This window comes from Chrysochloris asiatica, unplaced genomic scaffold (assembly GCF_000296735.1).
Source record: "Chrysochloris asiatica unplaced genomic scaffold, ChrAsi1.0 scaffold00016, whole genome shotgun sequence".
Lineage (NCBI taxonomy): Eukaryota > Metazoa > Chordata > Mammalia > Afrosoricida > Chrysochloridae > Chrysochloris > Chrysochloris asiatica.
In genome coordinates, this window is record NW_006408534.1 from 29,079,544 (window position 1) to 29,104,096 (window position 24,553).

The 24,553-nt window shown below is 37.7% G+C and overlaps 1 protein-coding gene across 1 annotated transcript in view; it reads left to right on the forward strand.

Annotated features, from left to right (window-relative positions):
* Positions 1-24,553, forward strand: part of SMC6 (structural maintenance of chromosomes 6) — a 106,940-nt gene that overhangs the window by 26,380 nt on the left and 56,007 nt on the right. The window contains exons 6-13 of the mRNA XM_006835266.1: positions 5,000-5,080; positions 5,801-5,902; positions 12,418-12,537; positions 12,639-12,737; positions 21,150-21,296; positions 21,426-21,514; positions 21,693-21,857; positions 22,587-22,765. Coding sequence (XP_006835329.1) covers positions 5,000-5,080; positions 5,801-5,902; positions 12,418-12,537; positions 12,639-12,737; positions 21,150-21,296; positions 21,426-21,514; positions 21,693-21,857; positions 22,587-22,765 — 982 coding nt within the window. The remainder of the gene's footprint in view (positions 1-4,999; positions 5,081-5,800; positions 5,903-12,417; positions 12,538-12,638; positions 12,738-21,149; positions 21,297-21,425; positions 21,515-21,692; positions 21,858-22,586; positions 22,766-24,553) is intronic.

Sequence of the window (24,553 nt, forward strand, 5' to 3'; positions counted from 1 at the left end):
AGTGCTGGCATATGTGTAACTAGCAGGAAGAATATTGAATTCTTTTAAGTACCCGATTATATTTGTCCCTTTGTTGTCTCCTCTTATCCTTCCTCTGAAGTTTACTTGTTGGTGTTTTTCTTTAACTGCTTTGGGATCTTGCCAGGTTAAGCTGCAAGTTTCTTAAAAGTTTCCTAGAGTAGCTTAGGGACCAAGCCCCCAAAACCTAAACCCACTACCATCAAGCCGATTCCAATTGATAGCCTCCTCTGTCGTTTCCGAGACTGTAAATCTTTAAGGGAGTAGAAAGAGCCTCATTTTTCTCCTGTGGACTGGTGCTCTGCTGACTCTACAGTTAATAGCTCAATGTTAAACCCACAACACCAAATATTTTTGGTACAGTGACTATGTTCCATCATTTTCTGCATTTTGGCTCTGTAGGATTGGTGCTAAACTGCTGGTAGAAATTCAAACCCACTAGCTACTCAGAGGGAGAACGTTAAGGCTTTTTTCCTTTATAGTAAAGATTTACAGTCTCAGAAACCTTATACAGGTTCTCTGTGAATTGGATTCAACCTGATGGCAATGAATTTTTTCTGTTCTGCATTATTCAGTTTAATCTTTCATAGAATCTTTAAGACTGAAGTCTTAAATTTTTTCTTTAATTCTTTCAGTTTAAGAAATGCCAAGTGTGTTTTTCTCTTTTAGTTTTCAAATTCCAGGTCTTTGCATCTTTCATTATTACACTTTATTTTGTCTTCTGGAGCCACCCTCTGAAATCTTCTGTTCAGCTCTTTTACTTGATCATTTCTTTCATTTGCCTTAGAAGATCTATGTTAAAGAGTAAGTTTCAGAGTCTCTTCTGATGTCCATTTTGGTCTTTTCTTTCTTTACTGTCTTTTTAATGATCATTTGCTTTCTTTATGTGTGGTTCCCTGGATGTCATATCACAACTCATGTCTTTGGTCATTATTGTTAGTGCATCAAGTTTGTTCTTGAGATTGTGTCTATATTCAAGTGGTATATAGTCAGGGTCAAAGTTCTCGTGTGGCACTGTAGGATAAGCACTGGACTGCTAACTGCAAGGTTAGTGGTTCAAACCTCCACCAGCTGCTCTTGGAAACCCCATACAGAGTCTCCTTCTTAAGAATTAGGAAGTGACTTGACAGCACTTAACAATGTTCTCAAGGTCATACTTTGCCTCTTGTGAACCTGTTTTAATATTCTTTAGCTTCAGCTGAACTTGGATGTGAACAATTGATTACCTGCTATGAAGTTGGTCCCTGTCCTTGTTTTGACTGATACTATTGAGTTTCTTCATTGTCTCTTTTCCACAGTTGTAGTTGACTTGATTCCTATGTTTTCCATCCTGTAACGTCCACATATATATGAGGGATGTTCAAAAAGTTCAAGTCAAAATGGAATTAAAAGTAATGTAATTTTTTTCATGAAATTAAAAAATCTTCCATTTCTTCATCTTTGCCTTAGTAGTTGGTTCATAAATTTGAATGATATTCATATTAGCTGGTCTTCTTTGTGTGTGGACATTCTAGCTAATAGTGTTGTACTGCAGGATACACCTTGAAGTATCCTTTTTGAGAATGAATTTGATGCCATTCCTCTTCAGTTTGGCGTGCCTGGCATAATATGTTGGTCCAATTCAAAATAGCATTCTCTTTCATTTTTGATTACTCACAGTTATTTTAAATCATACTTTGTGCTTCATGTTCTGATTATTAATGGTGTTTGCAGCTGTTTCTTCTCATTTTGAGTCATGCCACATCAGCAAATACAAGTCCTGAAAGTATTATTTCATCCATGTGTTAAATATGAACTCTTCTCATTCATATTTTGTATTTTTAGTGCCTTTCAACTATATCAGACAGCATCCCCCTGATGTTCATAATGTTTTTACTAGCCAATTTTTTTCAGAAAGGTATTACCAGGCCTTCCTAGTCTTTCTACCTTCTTTTAAGGTTGTTGTTGTTTAGAGCCGTAGAGTTGGTTCCAACTCAACAATCCTGTGCAGCTGGTGGGTTAGAACTGCCAATCTTGCAGTTAATAGTCAAGTGCATATATTACGTTGCCACAACAGGAATTCTTCTAAGAGACACACATTATTTTACTTAAAAGACATTTTTGAACCATTGCTATACTAGGAACATATACTATCAGTATTTTGTAGATAGTAAAACTGCTGGAAGGAGCCCTTGTGCTTAATGGGTTTGGACTGCTAACCAACAAGTTGGTAGGTAATTCAAGCCCACTAGTTACTACACAAGAGAAAGATGAGGGTGTCTACTCCCATAAAGATTTATAGCCTCAGACACCCTAAGGGGCAGCTAGCTCTCTTCTGTCCGTTAGGATGTCTATGAGTTGGGATTGGATTGACAGCAAGTGTTTTAAAGTTGAACTGGTATAACATTTTCATTGATACTGAGCAAGGTTTATTCTGTTCCTAAATCATCAGTTTGTAACATATGAACAGGTTTATGTTTTTTTGATATAAATTGCTTAATACCAATGATTTAATTGAGCAACAACCCTGAAACCTTACATCTTCTTGAAGCAAGTTGTGGGGATTCTTTTGTTTGTGTATGGTTTTTACCTTTTAACTTTTTCAGGTATACTTTGGTAGTCTTAACTTTATAGCCAAGAACAGTTTAATTCAAGCAATGGCTTACTTAAAGTATTTCTGCTTCCGAAAACAATTACACATCAGTATTTATATTTGTTTCATACTATCCTCATGAATAAATAAAGGCAAATGGAAAAATTCAAGAATTGCAGTAAGGAAAATCAACAATACTTTTCATCTTAATTTTGAATTGTTGTTGTTGCTGTATGCCATGGAGTCAGTTCCGACTCACAGCGACCCCGTATAGGGTTTCTGAGGCTGTAAATCTTTATTGGAGCAGAAAGCCTCATCTTTCTCCTGCAGAGTAACTTGTAGGTTCGAACTGCTGACCTGAAGGTTAGCAGCCCAACTTGTAACGACTACTCTACTAGAACTCCAAATTGGCCTTTTTTATATCTTATTGATAGAACTAAATACTAGCCAAGGTTTTCTAGGAGGGTGGAGACAGAGTTAGAATGAGAACCCAGGTGTTTTAACTCCCATGCTAGTGGCTTTGATTGTCTTGTCCTTAAATTTACCAGTACATAATAGTGATATGCTATAAAATAGGTTGAAGAAATGGAAAACTTTCTAATGAAAATACCTTTTCAGAAGATTCTTGTGCTTTCATGTAATGACAGAGTATTTCATTTTTATAATGGATGATGTTAGTTGCCACCAACTTGGCTCCAACTTCAGGTGACCTTATGTATAATAGAATTAAATGTTGCTTGGCTCTGTGCCCAACTTGATGATCATTGGTTTGAGTCCATGGGCAATAACAGTATTTACTTGTTTTACCGCCTGTGTGCCACTTTGTCATGTTGTAGTAGCTTGTTTGTTGCTATGATTCAGGAAACTAATCCAGCAGGGCCACCTATGATTGACATGTTTTAGCCAGTGAAAACTATCAATCACAACAGAATACAATACTATTGTCTGATAAAGTGCTACAAGGTAAACACCCTGTGTAGGAAGACACTCAAAATACACAGTGGTTGCCTGTGAATGCCATAGAGAGCCATGTTAAAACAAATATATGATTCAAATGGATGAAGGTTGAGAATTTGAACGAGTTACTTCGGAAGCCACCAACAAGAAAACTGGGTTTTCCTACTTTCAATTTCTATCTCGAGCATCCTCCTGCTGCCTTCTGTCTACAATTCCTCTTCCAGTGCTACGTTCACATCGCTCTTCATATATGCAACCGAATTCCTCTCAGTCCCCAGAGATTGGCTCTAGAAACTAGCACACTTCTAGACACTGAGAAAAAAGCCCCCATGAATTTATCATGCATCCACTGTTCACATAACCCATGTTGGCCAAGTCTGAATAAATTGTAATAGGGAGGGAGACTTCATGCGGTTTTAGATTTCCATTGGTTTGTTTTATTGTAAGAGTCACCTGCTTTGTGACTAAGATACGTTCCTTTGATCTCCCAAGTGTGCATGTGGTTAAGTAATTAAACATATAATATGAATGCCTCAGCTACACAGTATCCCAGTAGATATAAGAGTTGCAAAGGACAGTTAGAATCTTCTGTAGTGACCACTGTCCACTAGGGAGGAAGTCTTGGCATTGGGCATTTGGATTCAAGGGTATACAACCGAAAACATTTTACTACTTTGTGTGGTAAAATAATGGAAGTCAACTCCCTATCATCAAAACTGACTCAAAAAATAATCTCAGACATAAAATGCCTAATTGTTAAATTTTGACTTACTGACCACTTATACTTGAATACCAGTAGTTTTACTGAGATTCTTATTTTGGTTAGTCTGACTTTGATTTGGGCCAAATCAACTCTTTAAATTTTTGAAATTTTTAATTATCAACATATAGAGGCTCCAAATACAATTAATGATAACTGATTTATACCTTTCATAGAATTTGATAAGGGAGGGGGACAAAAAAAACAGTTGTTGCAAAAATGGTTTTGAGCGTACTGTCAATTCTGAAGATGGCACCCCAAACCAAACTCATTGCCACTGAGTTGATTCTGACTCCAGCAACACCGTATAGGGTTTCCAAGGCTGTAAATCTTTATGGAAGCAGAAAGTGTCTACTTTCACCCACTGGCATGTTGAACTACCAACTTTGCCCTGCCAGGGCTCCTTGATGATGGCAAAGTAAGAGGAAATACTTAATTCTATTGTACTTGGGGGCATGCTAAAACAAGTACATGACAGTTACTAGCAACAATTTCATTTCATTTCATATATAAAATTTTGAGGCCTTAAAATTTTTTTAACATTGTCTTTCTGTATATGTACCTAACATTGTAAATTTTGGTTAGTGCTTAACTTTCTTGATTGTAATGTAGATCATTTGATTTATTTCAGTTCATATAACTTTAAATCACTAAAATAAAATATTAAACAATAATCTTTTTGTTTGTTTCAGGTAGATAATCCAGTTTCTGTTTTAACACAAGAGATGAGCAAGCAGTTCTTGCAGTCTAAAAATGAGGGTGACAAATATAAAGTAAGGCGTGCCAAAATAAATATAAACCTACTAAAAAATCATTTGTTTATAGATTAAGTGTAAATACCAGCCATTACCCTTGTTCACATAATGGATGTTATAGTGTGATAATTTTTAAAAGCTACCTACTTAAACTAATATGACTAAATTAAGAAGTAGTTTGATAGGCATATAATTGTTTTTGATAAACCTTTATTTTTACTATTTTGACTATTATTTTTCTAAAATGAATCTTTAAGAAAGTAGGAACAATCAGTCATATATATATATTACTGTATTCTTAAGTTATTTGAAACTAAAAACGCCAATAAACTATTCAATTACTACTAAAGTTTTCTGGTGTAACCTTTTGAATGGGTTTTGGTATTTCCCATTCTAAATTGAGCTACGACCAAGGATGCATATATTTTCATTTTTACTTAAAGAATGAAAGAATCTGTGAAAGTAAACCTTCAAAATGGAGCTGTGCCTTTTTTTTTTTACCCCCATTGCATTTTAAGTCTGGGCAGTGAACATGGATGTAAACACAGCAGGTTAAGTAAAATAACTTTGTATCTGACGTAACATTATGTTCCTTTGTGCTTATATGTATTGTACTCCTGTAAGTATGTTTTAGTGACTTTTTACATACTTTTTCTAAACTTTATTTTTTACAGACCAGTTTCTTTTTTATGTTTCTCTGAAAGTTTATAAACTTTTAACTGTATTCTTTTTATTAAGTTCTTCATGAAAGCAACGCAACTTGAACAGATGAAGGAAGATTACTCGTATATTATGGAAACAAAAGAAAGAACAAAGGAGCAGATAAAGCAAGGAGAAGAGGTCTGTAAACAGTTAACGTAATTGGAGGTTACCCAATTCTTGCAGTGTTGTTGTTATATTGTAATATACTGTTGTTGATAGGTGCTGTCAAGTTAATTGGGACTCATAGCAACCCTGAATAGGGTTTCTGAGGTGCAACGGGTGGGCTTGAACTACCAATTGTGTGGTTAGCACTCCAGTGATTGTCCAACAGTGCCCTTGTGTCGGTTCTGACTCATAGTCACCCTGTATAGGATTTCCGGGGCTTTAAATCTTCTCAGGTGCAGGAAATCGTTAAACAATATCATTATTATCACATGCAAGTAAAATTTTGCTAACAAGGGATTTTATTGCTGACATCAGATGGATCTTGGCTGAAAGAAGAGAATACCAGAAATATGTATACCTGTACTTTTGTTGGCTATGCAAAGGCTTTCAACTGTGTGGATCATGACAAGGTATGGATAACATAACAAAGAATGGGAATTCCAGAACACTTTATTGTGCACATGAGAAGCCTGTACATAGACCAAGAGGCAATCGTTTAAACAGAACAAGGGTACACTGATTGATTAAAATCAGGGAAGGTGTGTACCAGGGTTGTATGCTTTCGCCATCCTTACTCAGCCTGTATGCTGAGCAAATAATCCAAGAGGCTCAATAATGTGAAGAAGAACGTGGCATCAGGATTGGATGAAGACTCATTAACACCCTGCTGTATGCAGATAGGAGTCCTGGTGTGGTGCTGTGGGTTAATGTACCAGACAGCAAAGCTGTGTGAACTGCAAGGTTGGTGGTTCAAGCTCGCCAGCTACTCCTTGGAAACCCTGTACAGGGTCGCTATGGGTCAGAATCGACTCAATGGCACTTCACAACAACAGCATATGCAGATCAACGGAGTCCTGGTATGGTGTTCTATGTAGTATAAGTACTTGACCATGAGGTTGGTTTGAACTGCATGGGTGGTGGTTCAAATTCACATGTAACTCCTCAGAATCCCTATACAGTGTCATTGTGAGTCGGAACCAACTGGTGGCACTTCATAACAACAATATGCAGATAATTCAACCTTGCTTACTGAAAGCAAAGAGGACTTAAAATACTGTTGAAGATCAAAGACCACAGTCTTAAGTATGGATTGAACCTTGTTGTAAAGAAAATAAAAATCCTAACCACTGGACCAATAAGATAAATGAAGAAATGATTGAAGTTATCAAAAACTTCATTTTGCTTTTATCTACTATCAATACACATGGACACTGCAGGCAAGATCAAACAACATATTACATTAGGCAAATCTGCTGTATAAGACTTCTTTAAAATGTTCAATAATAAAGATGTCAGTTAGAAGACTAATGTGCTGCTGACCCAAGCCATGGTATTTTCAGTAGTTTCGTATTCACCTGAATATGGTGTTGGAGAAGAAAACTAGAAGTACCATGAACTTCCAGAACAAAGAAGTCTGTGTTGGAAGAAGTATATCCAGAATGCTCCTCAGAAACTAGGATGGTGATACTTAATCTCTCATACTTTGGACATATTATCAGGAGGAATCAGTTCCTGGAGAAAGGACATCATGTTTGCAAAAGTGAAGGGTCAGTGAAAAAGAGGAACACCCCCAACGAGATGGTTTGACACAATGGCAGCAGCAGTGGGCTCACATGTAATAATGATTTTAAGGTTGGTGCAGGACCAGACAGTGTACATAAAGTCATTATGAATCGACCCTAATTGACTGCTAATTTAGAGGTCAGGGGTTCAAACCCATGAGCCGTTCTGAGGGAGAAAGATCAGGCTATCTGTTCCTGTGAGGATTTACAGTCTCAGAAACCTTACATAGGATCACTGTAAGTTGGAATCAACTTGATGGCAGTGGGTTTTGTTTTTGTATATTTAATGGTATACCTAGAATTGTGCTTCAGTTATGATCAAATGTTGTTTTCTTAAGTGCTGTAGAGTGGGTATGGACTCATAGTGACCCTAATAAGGGTTTCTGAGGCATGGTGGCAGATTTGAACCACCAACCTTGCAGTTACCATTCCATTGCTTACCCTACAGCAACACACCAGGACTGCATGGTGGCTTATAAATATCATGGTTCTTGGTGTTACAGACCTTCCTGTCCAAATGGAAATAGATGTTAAATAATTTGAGTATTGTGATTACTACTAAAGGAACTTTTAGACTGGGTTGATGGAACAGCGTACCTACTAGAGTGCTGTCAATGGAGAATGGAATGATGAAGGATAATGAAGGTTGTTCAGGAGTCATGTCTGTGGTGACACTTGAAGGGTATTCCAAGAAATAGGTTGGTTGAATTCTCTGGCAAGAGAGTTCATGATGAATTTCAAAAATTGAAAGAATTCTAGATTGGCTAAAGAAAGTCAGAATGAGAGATAAGAGACTGGATTTTATGGGTAACCTTGCGGAAGAAAATGATTTGGTGTAAGAAAAGAATAGATGTGGAGAGGTCAATTAGGAAGTGCAACAATGTATGACAACAAACCCTTCCTCCTGCAGCCCTCTACTCAACTGGATGCAGTAGTTCATTGCAATGGCCACATAGAACTCAAGATACCGTACTCACAGTTAGGTGTTTTATTAGGACAGTTAACAGGTTACATACATATGTGTGGTCAGAAATGCTCAGGGCACAGTTATTCCAGTCAGCTGCTGATAAATTCCCATAGAACACATCACTCCACCATATGCCTCAGCCAGAAGGCACTCAACTCTAGCTCTGTGGATTAGTAAACTTCCCCCAGTTAAGTGCTTGGAGGCAGCCCACCCTATATCAAGCTTTCTGTCCAAAGTCACTCAACTTTACGTACTCTGTGTTGTGCACTGGTTCTTGATTCTGGCGCCGCTCCTTTGCCACTTCTGCAGTGTCACAGCTTCTTCTGTCCTTAGGTCAAAGAGGTTAATACTCAAGAATCTTGAACTCAAAAGGACATGCTCCACTCCTGTCTCTTCTTTGATGGTAGTGAAATCCCATTCTTTCTTCTGAGATGGCTCATTTTAAACCCATGCTGGAGTTTTGAGTTTTTACAATTACAATTAAGTCTGCTAAGATTCATAGCTGAGCATGTCATCCAATCAATATTTTCTCCCATCTTCTCTTACCCAGACCCAGCAGTGCAGAAACATTGTTTGGTGGTAGTTATAGACTAGGGCTATAAGTGACATTAGATAATTCATTACAGGAAAGTACTGCCATTGTCCAAAACATTGATGATAGTGTAAGTCAGGATAATGGTGGTAATGTTGTTGTTGTTAAGTACTGTTGAGTCGATTCCGACCCATAGCGACCCTGTACAGGGTTTCTGAGGCTGTAAATCTTTAAAAGAGCAGAAAGCCTCGTCTTTCTCTCATGAAACAGCTAGTAGTTTCAAACTGCTGACCTTAAAGTTCGCAGCCTGATTCGTAACCACTACGCTGATGCAGGAAAGAGCTTTCAAGTGATTTGGACAGATACTGTGAGGAAAATGAAGGTTGATATAATGACTTGAGGTTAATAATCTGAACAGTAGATTACGTTTGAGATGTTGTTGTTAAGTGCATTCGAGTCAGTACTCATTCATAGCAGCCCTATGCACAACAGAATGAAACACTACCCAGTCTTGGGCCAGCCTCATAATCGTTGATATGCCTGAGTCCATCGCTGCTGCCACTGTGCCAGTCCATCTCATTGGGAGTCTTCCTCTTTTTCTCCGACCCTCTACTTTGCCAATCATGATGTCCTTCTCCAGTAACTGGTTCCTCCTGATAATGTGTCCGAAGTATGAGAGACGAAGTCTGGCCATCATGGCTTCCAAGCAGCATTCTGGATGTACTTCTTCCAACATAGATCTGTTTGTTCTTTTTGCAGTCCATGGTACTTTCAATAGTCTCCAACACAATAACTCAAATGCATCAATTCTTCTAGTCATTAAAAGTTTGAGATGAGAAACTTTTTTTAAAATGAAAAAATAGTGGCTTTAATTTTGAGAACATTAATTTTGAGATGTTTATAAAGCAACATCTTTATAAAGCAACATCTCAAAATTAATGTACTCAAAATGTGGGACAGAAGTTTGCTGGTAAGAGTTTGGAATTGAGAAATAAAATCTGGCTTCAATAAAAATTTGTAAGTTGTTTATGTATTATTGATCTCTAAGCCTTGGGATTGACTGAGATCACCGAGGAGGAGAAGATAAATGAGCCCAGCCCTGAGTTTGCTAGGAAACTGGTCAGAAGTGTCAGAAGTACAGAAAGTTTGAAGACCACAAGGACTGATAATTCTTCACTAAATATAGTGACAATCTTCAAAGATGATTATACCAAATAACAGTCGACAGAGATAGTTTTCTACAGCAAAATTTGGGAATAGCAACTGAGATCTTAAAAACTCTTGAGTCGCCATCTGAGGTTCAACTGTTGGTCTCTCCCTATTGGGAGGAAAGAAGAATGAAGAAAATTGAAGATGTGAGGAAACAGTTCATTGGACTAGTGGAACAAAACATGAATATCAGTCTACACAACCCTGAGACGAGAAGAAGTAGATGATGCCTGACTACCTGTATGAACTACTATGAAAGTGATTACATTATAACATTATAGATGCAATGGGAGAAAAATGTAGAACGAAACTCAAAATTATTTTTTAAAAAAAGACCAGGCTTACTTAAGCTCAGATAGACTGGTGGAACACCTCCTACCTCCTTTCCAGGTTTAGAAATGAACTCACCCATGAAATGAGTTCACCCATGATTCCATTTTCAGCCAAGCAATAGACAGGTCTATAAGGGGAACAGTAGCACTGGTGAGGTATGCATAGCTTAGAATAGTCAACCCATTGATATCTAAAGGATAGCATTTACCCCAAAATTTAGATAATTAGGAAAGAAAGGTGAATGGAAAAGAAACACAGGGAGGAAGTGGGATAAATGATGTTATATTACGGAGATTGTAATCAATTACATGAAACAAAATGTTTATGAATTGTTTAATGGAAAATGATTTGTTCATTAAACCATGACCGAATTCACAATAAAAAGTGTTTTTTAAAAGTAAAGAGATGACTGTGCCAAAGCTATTTTCTGTAGTGGTGAAAGCAAAAGCCAGATAGATCTTTTGGATTAAAAATATGAGAAAATGGAGGTGACTGAGATAATTTTGAAGAAATTTGATGGAAGGGAAGAAGAATTTTAGAGGAGAAAGTCATGGCAATGGTGGTAGTTTTGTTTGTAAGTAGGAATTATAAGGGACTAAAGATTTAAACATGATCATGGAAGAAACTGAAAGCGAGGTGAAAATTAAACATTAAAAGATAAGATGGGAAATTTTTAGACTAACTGAAAAGATGAAAGGGGATAGGGTCCAGAATATAGATAGTGGTAGGGATTGAATTTAATTGCAACTGGGACATCTTCTCTATTGTAACAGGAGGACGAGTTGAGTCTGAGATGTTGAATGACCATAGGTTTTAGATAATGCTGGAAGTTGGAGGAAGTTTCTGTCTGATGGCTTCTAAATTCTCTGAAGCGGAAGGTAGAGACCATGAGTGAGGAAAGAGACTCACAGATATAGATGAGGTTTGAACACATTGATAATGGGTTGAAATAATCCTGGAGTATGGTAAAGTGAATTGGATAGTGATGCTAATGTAATCTACAATGTGAAAGTGCTAGTTGAATATGTGGTGATGATTGTAAACTGCTGTTGAGTGGATTCTGACTCATTGTGACCCTGTATAGGGTTTCCCACGAGTAGCTGATGGGTTTGAAATGCTGACTTTGTGGTTTGCAGTCCAGTGATGATCCTACAGCACCACATTGTTAAGTGCCATCAGATTGGTTTAAATCATAACGACCCTACGTATAAGAGGATGGAAACAGTGCCTGATCCTGTACTGTCCTTAATCGTTACTATGTTTGAGCCCATTGTTGCAGCCACTGTGTCATTCCGTCTTGTTGAGGGTCTTCCTTTTTATTTATCTTCTTCCTTACCTAATTTTAATATAATAAGCATGAAAGAAGAGACTGCTGTCTACGAGATGCACAGAGTATGAAGTTAAGGAACCAATTCAGAAGCTATTTTAATATCGATACTTAATATGTGTTTGGTGATTTTATTTATGAATTATTAACAGAATTTAGATAAGACAAGTATTTTATATTTTTATTTTGGGGAAAAAATTCCTTCACATCCCTTCATTACCTTTGGAATAGGAACTGGGTATACTTTTGTCAAGAATAAGAGATCAGAAATGAAATCCAGGGAGAAAATGAGAAACTGAGCTTTGAGGTTTGTCTGTTTTGTGGATTTGCATCTTGTATTCTTCTGATCCTACGAAGAATGCTTGGACAATTTTATAGTAGAGAAATGAGCAAAATTATTGCACCTAGTAAAAGTATACTAAAGAACTAAAATAAATTTTAGTTTTGCATTTTCTAACAAATCTTTTTGTATTGCTTGTGTGGGTACTGTTTTTGAGTGTTTATTTGCCAGTCTTGTCATTTTAATGTTAATAAGAAATACATTCTTTTTCTTTTAAGCGACTTACTGAACTGAAGCGCCAGTGTTTGGAGAAAGAGGAGCGTTTTCAAAGTATTGCTGGTTTAAGTACAATGAAAACTAAATTGGAAAACTTGAAACATGAAATGGCTTGGGCAGTGGTAATTTTCACTTAATTACTGTTTTGCATACATTTGAAAAATAAAATATATTTGCTTGCAGTTAGGTCTTATAAGTGCTTTACTATATAATTTCTTTTTAGGTCAACGAAATTGAAAAACAGTTGAATGCCATCAGAGATAATATCAAAATTGGAGAAGAGCGTGCTGCTAGACTTGACCGGAAAATGGAAGACCAGCTAGTAATTACAACTCATTTAATTGTTTTATTGGGCTGAATCATATGAAATTGCTGTTTTAGACTATTTGGCTGATTCATGAAATTGCGCTTTTAGACGATTTTTACCTATGAGGAAAGCAGTTTGGACCTATATATTTATGTGTTTTTGATGTTTCGTTCTGCAGTGCGTAAGGTCGCTATGATTCGGTTCCGATTCAATGGCACTTAACAATGAAGCAGACCTAAACTTTTGCCCAAGAAGTTTTGGGGAAGTGTCTTTTCTTAGGATGTTGTTTTAATTGCCTTCAAGTTAGTTTCAACTCATAGTGACCCTATATAGGGTTACTGAGGTTCAGCTGGTGAGATTGAACCACTGACATTGCAGTTCAAACTGACCTTACAGTCCGGCACATTAACCTACAGCGTCACACACAGGACTCTGAGTGTGGGGATTTAGAATTCTTAAGAAATCCATGTGTTTATAGCAGTACTCTGTTACTGCCCAGTTCCTGGAAGATTTAAGCTTTTACTGTTGGCTTCACTAAGAACCTAAAATATGAAGTGACCTGAGGAAAAAGGAGTGCTAGGATAGTAGTTTAAATAGTACTGATGCTAAGAATCACAACTGAAAACTATGCCCAGAGATTGTTGATGGAAATATAAAGGAACTGAAGTTTAGGTTCTAAAACCACAGTTGCCTCTCAGAGGATTCGAGACAGGTAGAACCACATGGAGGGTAATATTGTTAGATTTGTTAAGGTTCGTTTCAACCTGAGATTTAAGAGCACGCCAGTCTATTTGCATTCTCTGGACAGAATTTCTTACGCCCTCTTATTCCAAATTTTCCCATTTCCTTCACTTCAAAGTTTTATGTTGGAGAGAAAATTCTGAAATGTTTGCTAAATGTTTTTCTCTTCTCAGCCTCATTTGTCAGCTTGTCATAGGGAAGGTCATGTGTTTCTGTCGTCCTTGGATATTTCCTAGTCTGAAAGTAAAATAGATGCTCACCTTTTCCTCAAATGGCAAAAGGAGGACCTTGATTATTGGTGGTAGTTTTCTAGGCCTCTGTTCTACTTAAGTATTTGAGAACTATGTAATAAGTGGTAAATTTATAGAGAATAAGGATCTTACTTTATTTTTATATTCTTTCTGCTATATCTTACATGAAACCTTTCACACAGTATATGCATTATCATTCCTTGTTTCATACAATGGTTATTGTATGGAAAGTTTCTGAAGAAATTTTAAACTTGTGTTGACCTAATTTAAAACTGAAAATTATGATTATGTTTAATTTGTTTAACATCTGATCTGCCTTCAATTATAAAAGAGATACAGATTATAGTACTGATGTTTTAATCATAGAACCTTTATTACCACTCTGGGTGACGTTTTCTAAATATCCTGTTTATTGATAAGTCTCTACGCCCTATCTCCTTCAGACTTTTGTCCTGAACACTTGACTTGAGTATCTGCCTTTATATCTTTATCTATATGCCTCAGATAACTCAAATTTAGCCTGTCTAGTTTAGTATGTTCTTTTTCTTGTACTACTTACCTTAAAGCTTGGTATTGCTATCTATCCAATTGCCTGATCCAGCAACCTGGTAGTTATCCTAAGTTTCTCACTTTTTCTCTGTTTTCTGCCTCTTTTTTACCCCTCATGCGTTCGTATTCTGTATCTCCATTAAGTCATCAAATCCAGTAAGGTAATGGTTGATAAATGGGCAATTAGGTGAATTGTGGCCTGCCACCTGCTTTTCTAAGTAAAATTTTATGGGAACATATTCTTCTCTTGTTTCTTGATACACTTTTAACTAATCATTTAAATCTTAGCTCAAATACTTCTCTTGACATTTTCTGGAAGATTTCTGATTTCTTTCTTTATATTTTTAGGGTGTCTATAAGTTGGAATCAACTCCATAACAGTGGGCTTTTGTTTTTTTCTAATGGTTTAAGAGGTCTTCAGAAGCTTAATCAAAAAAGGAACTGAAAGATAATGGAATTTTTCCACAAAATTTTTTTTAAATGTGTTATTGTGAATTATGTGATAGTTTACATTAGAGAACATTAGTTTTACATTCATCCTATCATATATCATTTCATTGCGTGGTTACAATCCCCTCCGTGCATCATAAACCAACCAAAGGATATACCCTGCAAGCCTGTCCCCCAAGTCGTCAACACACATCCCCTCTCCCTCTCTGGGTCTAAAGTCCCTAGCCTCTCCATCTCTTCACTTCATCATCTCTGCCTCCATCTCTGGTGTCACTGCTTCTTTGGGTAGGGTGCCGCTCCTCACTTTTCTCCTTTGATGGTACCAGGGACCTCTGCTCCTAGACTTCAAAGTTAATCACTCCCCTCCTTGCTACAAAACATCTACCTTTACATTTCCAACCCTCACAATCAGTTCTGATAACAATTATTCACTATTGTTATCACAAGAGACCTATCCACATTTCCTTTCATCATCCCCGCCTAGACAGATTGGATACTACTCAGGGGAGATTCTACCTTCCTCAGCACCCTCTGGATCTAGATTCCTTCTTGAAAACTTGTAAGCTAGTCACTTCTTGCCTTTGAAGCCCCTCCCCATTTTGGGTAGCCTATGTCCAAGTTGCCCATCCCTGACTACTCTGTGTATGGAAGGGGTGGGAATGATCCTCGCTGTAAAGATTCATTCCCTCTTTTGAGCTACTACATCCATAGGTGTAGGATAAAGTTCATAAAATTGTCTTAGATTACTCTTTTTTTTTCCCCCTCTTCTTTATTCTAGTTGAGCTCTGACCATCCAGTCACTGAAGTCAGATCAAGTGGGTATTAGCTGCAAGTGTGGGTGTTCTTGTGCATATGCCCTCTCTTCTTATCAGCTGCATGCTTCACTCTCCACTCTAGTCCTCTGTGGCTAGGTTGCTGACTCTGGGCCCAAGAGTCCCAGGTCTTGCCACACTGCTGGCCAACCAGGTCTCCAACGGGTTCACAGGAGTCTATTGAATGCTGTAAGGCATAGCTCGCAGCTTCACTACTGTTTTTGCTTCACTTCCCCTTATCGGTGACAAACGTGGTCACCAATCAGAGTGTGTATTCCCATTGAGTCTTAGTCTTGGAAGGGGGCTTGCACTGGGGGGACCCAACCACTTGCCTTGATGTCTCCTGGGCAAGCAACTTGCTTGTTCTTGTAGTAATCAATCGGTCTGCCGTTATTGTTTTGAATTTTTGTGTCGGTCTTTCTTTCAGGAAGTATCTTCTGTTCTTCTAGCCACTCAGGCTGGTCTGCTTGTCCTTTCAAGTGGAAATTTCCCACCTCAGAAGATTCTGGATGCTGTTCTGGATTCCACCTATGGTCTTATGTAATGCAGAGGCTCCACAGGAAGCCGCCTTCACTGGGCACATTGTAACCCCATTTTAATTATTTCAATCAGTTACAGGCAGAAAACGGACTTACAAGCTTTCTATGGGGATATTTCTGGCTATTCCTTTCTCTCCCCCTCAAGTATCTATTTTCTAATGGTTTGCCAGGGAAACCAAGATTCAAAAGACAGCCAAGCATTAGCATTATTTCACCCTTTTCCCCATCCCAACCATGGCTCAATCCCTGTATTCCAGAGCCCTGTTACTCCAAGGGTGTGCATACATCATTATTTACCTCTGTCTCATGCAAACCTGCAAACCATGCAAACCTGCCTAATTGTTCTCCCATCCGCTTTGTTTTTCCATTCCCCTCCCTCTTCTTGTCTTTTGTCCCCTCCCTAGCACCCAAACTGTCCTGTGTCTATTCCCTGCTCTGTGCTCCACCTTGTCCTCCCTCCCCTCACCCCATCCCCCATATCCCAGGAACCAGCAAAAAAAACAAAAACCCTTTTAGTATGGGTTCTTTTTCTTAGTCTTTTACAGTAGTGGTCCAATGCAGTATTTCTCCTTTTGTGACCGACTAATTTCACTCAACATAATGTCCTCAAGGTTCATCCATGTTATGTGGTGGCTTGCAGCTTCCTTGTTAATCTTCAGAGTAGCATAATATTCCGTTGTGTGTATGTACCACAATTTGTTTATCCATTCTTCATTTCGTGGGCACTTTGGTTGTCTCCATCTTTTAGCTATTGTAAATAGGGTTGCTATGGTGTGCATATATCTATTTGTGTTATGGCTCGTATTTCTTGTGGGTAAATACCAAGTAGAGGAATTGCTGGATCCTAAGGTATTTCTATTTCCAACCTTTTGAGGAAGTGCCATATTGCTTTCCAGAAAGGCTGGATCATTTTGCAGTCCTACTAGCAATGCAGGAGCGTCCAAGTCTCTCCACATCCTCACCAGCATTTATTGTCTCTACTTTTTTTGATCTTTGCTGTTTGTGTGCTATGACATCTCACTGTTGTTTTGATTTGCATCTCTTTAATGTCTAGTGATCGTGAACATTTCTTCATATATTTGTTGGCAGCCTGAATCTCCTCCTTGGTGAAGTATCTGTTCGTGTCCTGTGCCCATTTTTTACTTGGGTTATTTTCATTTTTCTTGTTGAGGTGTTGTAGTTTCCTATATATTTTAGAAATGAGTCCTTTGTCTGATGTGTCATTGCAAAAGATTTTTCCCATTCTGTGAGTTGCCTTTTTACTCTTCTGGTGAAATCTTTTGATGCACATAAATTTTTAATTTTCAGTATATCCAACTTATCTATTTTGTCTACTTTTGTTTGTGTAGTTTTCAAAATGTTTGGTAGTCTGTGTATTCCCTGAATTAGTGCCCTCACATTTGTCCCTATTTTTTCATTGATGGACTTCATAATTCTGGAATTCACATTTAGGTCTTTAATCCATGTTGAGTTGGTTTTTGAGTAATGCTTGAGGTGAAGGTCTTGTTTCAGTCTTTTGCATATCACTTTCTGGTTCTGCCAGCACTATCTGTTGAAGAGACTGTCACCTCCCATGTGATATATTTAGGTGTTTTGTCAAAAATCAGTTGGCTGTATGTAGATGGGTTAATTTCTGGATTCTCGATTCTGTTCCATTGATCTATGTGTCTTTCATTGTACCAATACTAAGCAGTTTTGACCACTGTAGCCGTGGTGTAGTAAATTTTGAGGTCGGGAAGTGACAGGCCTCCAACCTTATTCTTCTTCTTAAGCAGTGCTTTGCTTATCATGGGTCTCTTTCCTTTCCATATAAAGTTTGTAATTGTTTTTTCTATATCTTTGAAGAATGTCGGTGGAATCTGGATTGGGATTGCGTTAATATGTGTAATTTGCTTTTGGTAGTATTGACATTTTCACAATGTTAAGTCTTCCTATCCAGGAGCATGGTACATTCTTCCATTTTTGTAGGTCTCTTTTGGTTTCTTATGGTAGTGTTTTGTAGTTTGCTTTGTATAAATCCTTTGTTTCTCTGGTTACAGTTATTACTAGGTATTTCATTCTTTGGGCAGCTATTGTAAAGGATTTTGCTTTCCTAATGTCCTTTTCAATGATGTCGTTTTTTGGTATAAAGGAATCCAATTGATTTTTGTATGTTGATCTTATATCCTGCCACTTTGCTGAATCTTCCAATGAGGTCTAGTAGCTTTTTTACTGAGTTTTGGGGGCTTTCTACATGTAGGATCTTATCATCTGCAAATAGAGAGAGTTTTACTTCCTCTTTGCCAATTTGGATGCCTTTAATGTTCCTGTCTTGCCATATAGCTTTTGCTAAGACTTCCAGCACAATATTGAATAGGGGTGATGACAAAGGGCATCTTTGTCTAGTTCCTGTTTGCACAGGGAAGACTTATAGTTTCTCTCCATTGAGAGTAATGTAGGCTGTTGGTTTTCTATATCTGCTCTTAATTATGTTGAGGAATTTCCCATCAATTCCTACTTTGTTGAGTGTTTTTTATCAGGAATGGATGTTAGATTTTGTCAAATGCCTTTTCTGCATCAATTGATATGATCATGTGGTTCTTTTCTTTTTTCTTATTTATATGGCAGATAATGTTGATTGTTTTTCTATTGTTGAACCTTCCCTGATATGAATCCCACTTGATCGTGATGTGTTATATTTTTGATGTGCTGCTGGATTCTGTTGGCTAGGATTTTGTTGAGAAATTTTGGATCTCTGTTCATGAGGGATATTGGTCTGTAATTTTCATTCTTTAGTGACATCCTTCCCTGGTTTGGGTATGAGGGTTATGCTTGCGTCATAAAATGTTTTGGGAAGTTTTCCATCCTCTTCTATATTCTGGAATAATTTGAGTAGAATTGGTATCAGCTCTTCCCTTTAATGTTTGATAGAATTCACACATGAAGCCCTCTGGTCCTGGACTTCTTTTGGTTAGGAGTTTTTGATGACCTGATGAGTTTCTTCTTTTGTTATGGGTCTGTTCAGGTTTTCTACTTCACTGTGTGGAAGTTTAGGTAAGTCGTGTTTATCTAAAAATATATCCATCTCTTCTAAGTTCTCAGATTTGTTGGAGTACATAGTATTATGTTATTATCCTTTTGATTTCCTTTGGTCCCATTGTGACATCACCCATGTAGTTTCTAATGCGGGTTATTTGTGTCTTCTCTCTCTTTTCTTTTGTTTGGTTTTCCAGTGGTGTGTCAGTTTTGTTAATCCTTTCAAAGAATCAGCTTCTTGTCTTGTTGATTCTTTCTAAAGCTCTTCCATTTTCCATCTGATTTATTTCTGTTCTAATATTTACTCTTTCTTACTTTTGCTATAAGTCCCACTAGCTATAAGCCTTCGAACCTTTTAAATATTTCTATCTCTGGGGTTCTGAGTTTTGGAGCTCTTCCCTGGATCTGTTTTGCCTGGTATTCTGTGGTATTTCTGACAGCAAACTTCATTACACCTCCACACTAACCACCATCAAGCCCTGCCTCTCCTACTCCACAATCTTTTTGAAACGCGCTTGTATCAACAGCTTATGTGTCTGTTTCTCTGTCAGTTTGTGGCTATCTACTTTTAAGTGTGAAGCTCTGGTGTGGGGCTGTAGAATAGACACTAGATTGCTAACTGCAAGATCAGGAGTTCGAATCTACCAGCTGTTCCTTGGAAACTCTGTGCAGAGTCACTATGAGTAAGAACTGACTTGATAGCATTTAACAACAACTTTTAAGTCTCTGGTCCTGGTATGGTGCTGTAGGATCAGCACTAGACTGCGAATCACAAGGTCAGCAGTTCAAACCCACCAGCTTTTCCTCAGAAACCCTACAAGAGGGTCGCTATGATTCAGAACAGACTTAGCAAGACTTAACAACAACAAGCTAATCGCAAGATTAGTTCAAACTCACTAATTGCTCCTTTGAAACCCTAGACTGCATAGCTATGAGGAATAACTGTGTTTCTGAGTTGTTGTTAAGTGCCATTGAGTCAGTTTCAACTCATAGTGACCCTGTGTAGCATTTCTGAAGAGTGGCTGGTGAGCTTGAACTGCCAACCTTGCCATTCAAACTGACCTTACAGTCCAACACATTAATTCACAATGCCTCACCAGGATTTTCTAACACACTTAACTTTTGAGTGTATTATATAAGTACAGTTATTGCTTCTTTTATCCCCAGAGAATAGTACTAATAAAATAAATATTGTTTGTTATTCTGGGAGTCCTTAGTACTGTCAATATTCTTCTCCAGTACCATGATTCAAATCCATCAATTCTTCTGTGAGCTTTCTTATTCATTGCTCACCTTTCTTAACGCTTACAAGGTGATTGAAAATCCCATGGCTTGGGTCAGGCAAACCTTAGTCTTCGAAGTAACATGTTTGTTCTATAACTTTATAAAGAAAACTTTTGCAGCAGATTTTCCTAATGTAGTGCGTCATTTGATTTCTTGACTCCTGCTTCCATGAGCTTTGATTGTGGATCTAAGCAAAATGAAGTCTTCAATTTTTTCTCCATTTTTCATGGTGGTGTTATTTGTCCAGTTGTGAGAATTTTTGTTTTCTTGACATTGAAGTGCAATCCATACTAAACACCGTATAGTCTTTGATCTTCATGAGTAAGTATTTTAAGTCTTCTTTGCTTCTAGCAAACAAGATTGTGTCATCTGAATATTACAAGTTGTTAGTGAGTCTTCCTCCAGTCCTGATACCACATTGTTCTTCATATGAACTATACACTGGTGTTGTTATTGTTAAGTGCCATTGTGTTGATTCCAATTCATAGTGACCCTGTATAGTTTTTCCAAGAAGTAGCTGATAGGTGTAAACTGCTGACCTTGTGGTTAGCAGTCCAGTGCTTATCCTACAGTGCCACATCAGAAATATATATGCTGTTGTTGCAAAGTGTCATCGAATTGGTTCCGACTCATATCTACCCTCTGTGTGGTTTCCAAGGAACAGCTGGTGGGCTTGAACTTCAGAGATTGTGGTTTGCAGTCTAGTATTGATTCTGTTTCTTAGTTTTTCTCTGTTTATTGGTGTAAAAGAGACCATCCTCCAACAATGTTACTCTTTTCTTAAAGGTCAGACTTAATGAAGCAGAAGAAAAGTACAAGGATATAAATGATAAACTTGAAAAGATTATTCAAGAGACAGATGTGCGAGCTCCAGAATGTGTGGCGTTGAAAGCAGATGTTACTGCTAAGACAAGGGTCTATAATGAAGCTGAGGTGAGAGAAAATTAACTGAAATATTATAAACTTAATGTCAAAAATTCTGTTCATCTATTTTTCTAAATGGAGGTTTTGTAATGGTCTATTTTGTTTTCTTATTTTACTAAAGTGTGTAATTTTTGTTAGGTTTTATGTAATCGTTTCCTAACTGAATATAAAGCATTAAAGAAGGATGATGAGCAGCTTTGTAAAAGAATTGAAGAACTGAAAAAAAGGTAGGATAATTACTTTGCAACTTTCATGATGACCTCATTTTTCAGTAGTCATATAGGTAAAAAGAAGAAGTTATGTTTTCTGCATTCTTGCTAAAGAATTTTTTCATGGTTTATGTAGGATTTTTTAAATATTACATTTTTCCTATAACATTTTCTACTTTGCATTATTTGCCAATAGTACTGATCAGTCTTTGGAACCTGAGCGGTTGGAAAGACAAAAAAAAATAAACTGGCTAAAAGAGAAAGTAAAGGCCTTACAAGATCAAGGAAGTTTAGTTACTCAAGAGATTCAACAATTTCAGCAAGCCATAGAAAAGGACAAAGAAGAACACAACAGAATTAAGTAAGTGCAACATCACTACAATGATTTAAAAATTACTTAAATATCATATGTTACTTTTGTTGAATGCCATCGTTTTGAGTCACAGCCACACTGTTGTATAGGGTATCCTAGAGTGGCTGGTGGGTTTGAACTGCTGACCTTGCAGTTACTAGTCCACTGCTTATCCTATAGTGTTATACCAGTGCTCTTAGTATCATATAGTCTAGCATTTTTTTTATGAAGAGATAAAACATGTGTTTTTTTATTTTCTACGTAAGTTCTCTTTTAAGGAGCCCAGGTTGCGCTGTAGGATAAGCACTGGATTGCTAACCGCAGTGTTGGCAGTTCAAACCCACTGGAAACTGCAGGAGAAAGAAGAGGCTTTCGCCTCCGTAAAGATCTACAGCCTTGGAAACCCTACACAGGGTTACTTAGCATTGGAATTGACTTGATGACAGTGGGGAGTGGGGCTTTTGTTTTTTTCTTGGAAAAGGGATCTTTTTAAAAAATTACCTTTCTAAGACTCTTCTTAAACTTGTGGAATTGGATAGTAGAATTCCTAAGTTCACAATTATTTGTATTACTTTCCATAACAAGTTTTGAGAACTATTCTGGTAACAATTATATTTAAATAAAGCCTTTTTTTAGTTTTAGGGTAGCTGGGTAATTCATTGATATGAATGTGTTATAGACAAGGATGGAATATTTATCTATGTCCCATAACTATTTTTTTTCCACTGTATTTTTTAGGAGAGAAGAACTAGATGTGACACATACGCTGAACTATAATGAGAGACAACTGAAAGAACTGAGAGACAGTAAAACTGACCGACTGAAAAGATTTGGTCCCAATGTTCCAGCTCTTCTTGAAGCAATAGATGATGCTTATAGACGGGGACTTTTCACCCACAAACCTGTTGGTCCTTTAGGTACTTGTCATTATTGAGTTAGGATAAAATAAATAGAAGCTTAAGTTTTTATATTAGAAAGGAGTCTGTGGAGTCAAGTTTTAAAACTTTATTATCAACTACGCCTGGTATGACACTGTAGGGTCAGCACTGGATTTCGAATCACAAGGTTGCAGTTCAAACCTAGCCAGCTACTCCTTGGGAACCCTATAAGGGCGCTATGAGTCTGACCCGGTTTGAGGCACTTAACAACAATAACAACCTAGTTCTGGTGTGGCACTGTAGGAGAAGCCCTGGACCTCAAGATGGGTTTGAACTGCAAGGTTGACAGTTCAGACTCACCAGCTATTCCTCAGAAACCCAATGCAGTGTCGTTGTGAGTCAGAATTGACTCAACAACACTTAATGACAATAACAACAGCATGTGGAGTGGACTTCAATTGTATATACTTTAATAATGATAGAATCACTACAGTGTTAGTAGTTTTTCTTTTGTAGCTTTAAAGCATAAAGCAGCCAAAAGAAGGAAAAGTTAAAAATAATTATGTTGTTGTCAGGTGCCATCGAGTCGGAACCGACTCATAGCGACCCCATGCACAGCAGAACGAAACAATGTCCGATCCTGGGCCAACCTCACTACTGCTGCCACACTTGATGCCATCAATGATGTCACCTGGCTGATCCATCTCGTTGGGGTCTTCCTCTTTTTCTCTGACCCTCCACCTTACCCAACATGACATCCTTCTCCAGCGACTATTCCCTCCTGACAATATATCCAAAGTATGAGAGACGAAGCTTAGCCATCCTGGCCTCCAAGGAGCACTCTGGCTGCACTTCTTCCAAAACAGATCTGTTGGTTCTTTTGACAGTCCATGGCACTTTCAGTATTCTCTTCCAACACCATAACTCAAAGGCATCAATTCTTCTACGATCTTCCTTATTCACTGTCCAGCTTTCGCATCCATGTGAGGCTATTGAAAACACCATGGCCTGGGTCAGGCGCACCTTAGTCCTCAAGGTGACATCTCTGCTCTTCAATACTTTAAAAGGTTCCTGTGCAGCAGATTTGCCCAGTGCAATACGTTGTCTGATCTCTTGACTGCTGCTTCTACGAGTGTTGATAGTTGATCCAAGAAGAATGAAGTCCTTGATGACTTCAATCTTTTCTCCATTGATAAGAATGTTGTTTATTGGTCCAGTGGTGAGGAGTTTTGTATTCTTGACATTGAGATGTAATCCATATAGAAGGCTGTGCTCTTTGATCTTCATAAGTAAATGTTTCAAGTCCTCTTCACTTTCAGCAAGCAAGGTTGTATCATCTGCATATTGCAGGTTGTTAATGAGTCTTCCTCCAATCCTGACGCCATGTTTTTCTTAATAGAACCCAGCTTCTCGTATTATTTGCTCAGCATACAGGTTGAATAAGTATGGCGAAAGAATACAACCCTGTCTCACACCTTTCCCAATTTTAAAACATTCAGTGTTCCCATGTTCTGTTCGAACAACTGCTTCTTGGTCTAGGTACAGATTTCTCAGAAGTACATTTAAGTGTTCTGGAATACTTATACTTCTCAATGTTGTCCACAGCTTGTCATGATCCACACAATCGAAAGCCTTTGCGTAGTCAATAAAGCACAAGTAAATATCCTTCTGGTATTCTCTGCTTTCAGCCAAGACCAATCGGATATCAGTAATGATATTTCTCTTTCCACAGCCTCTTCTGAAGCCTCTTTTGAATAGTGTCAGATAATCTTGTTCTAATTTTTTTCATGTGCAACGAGCCTTCAAACAGTTTAGAAAAATTCTAAT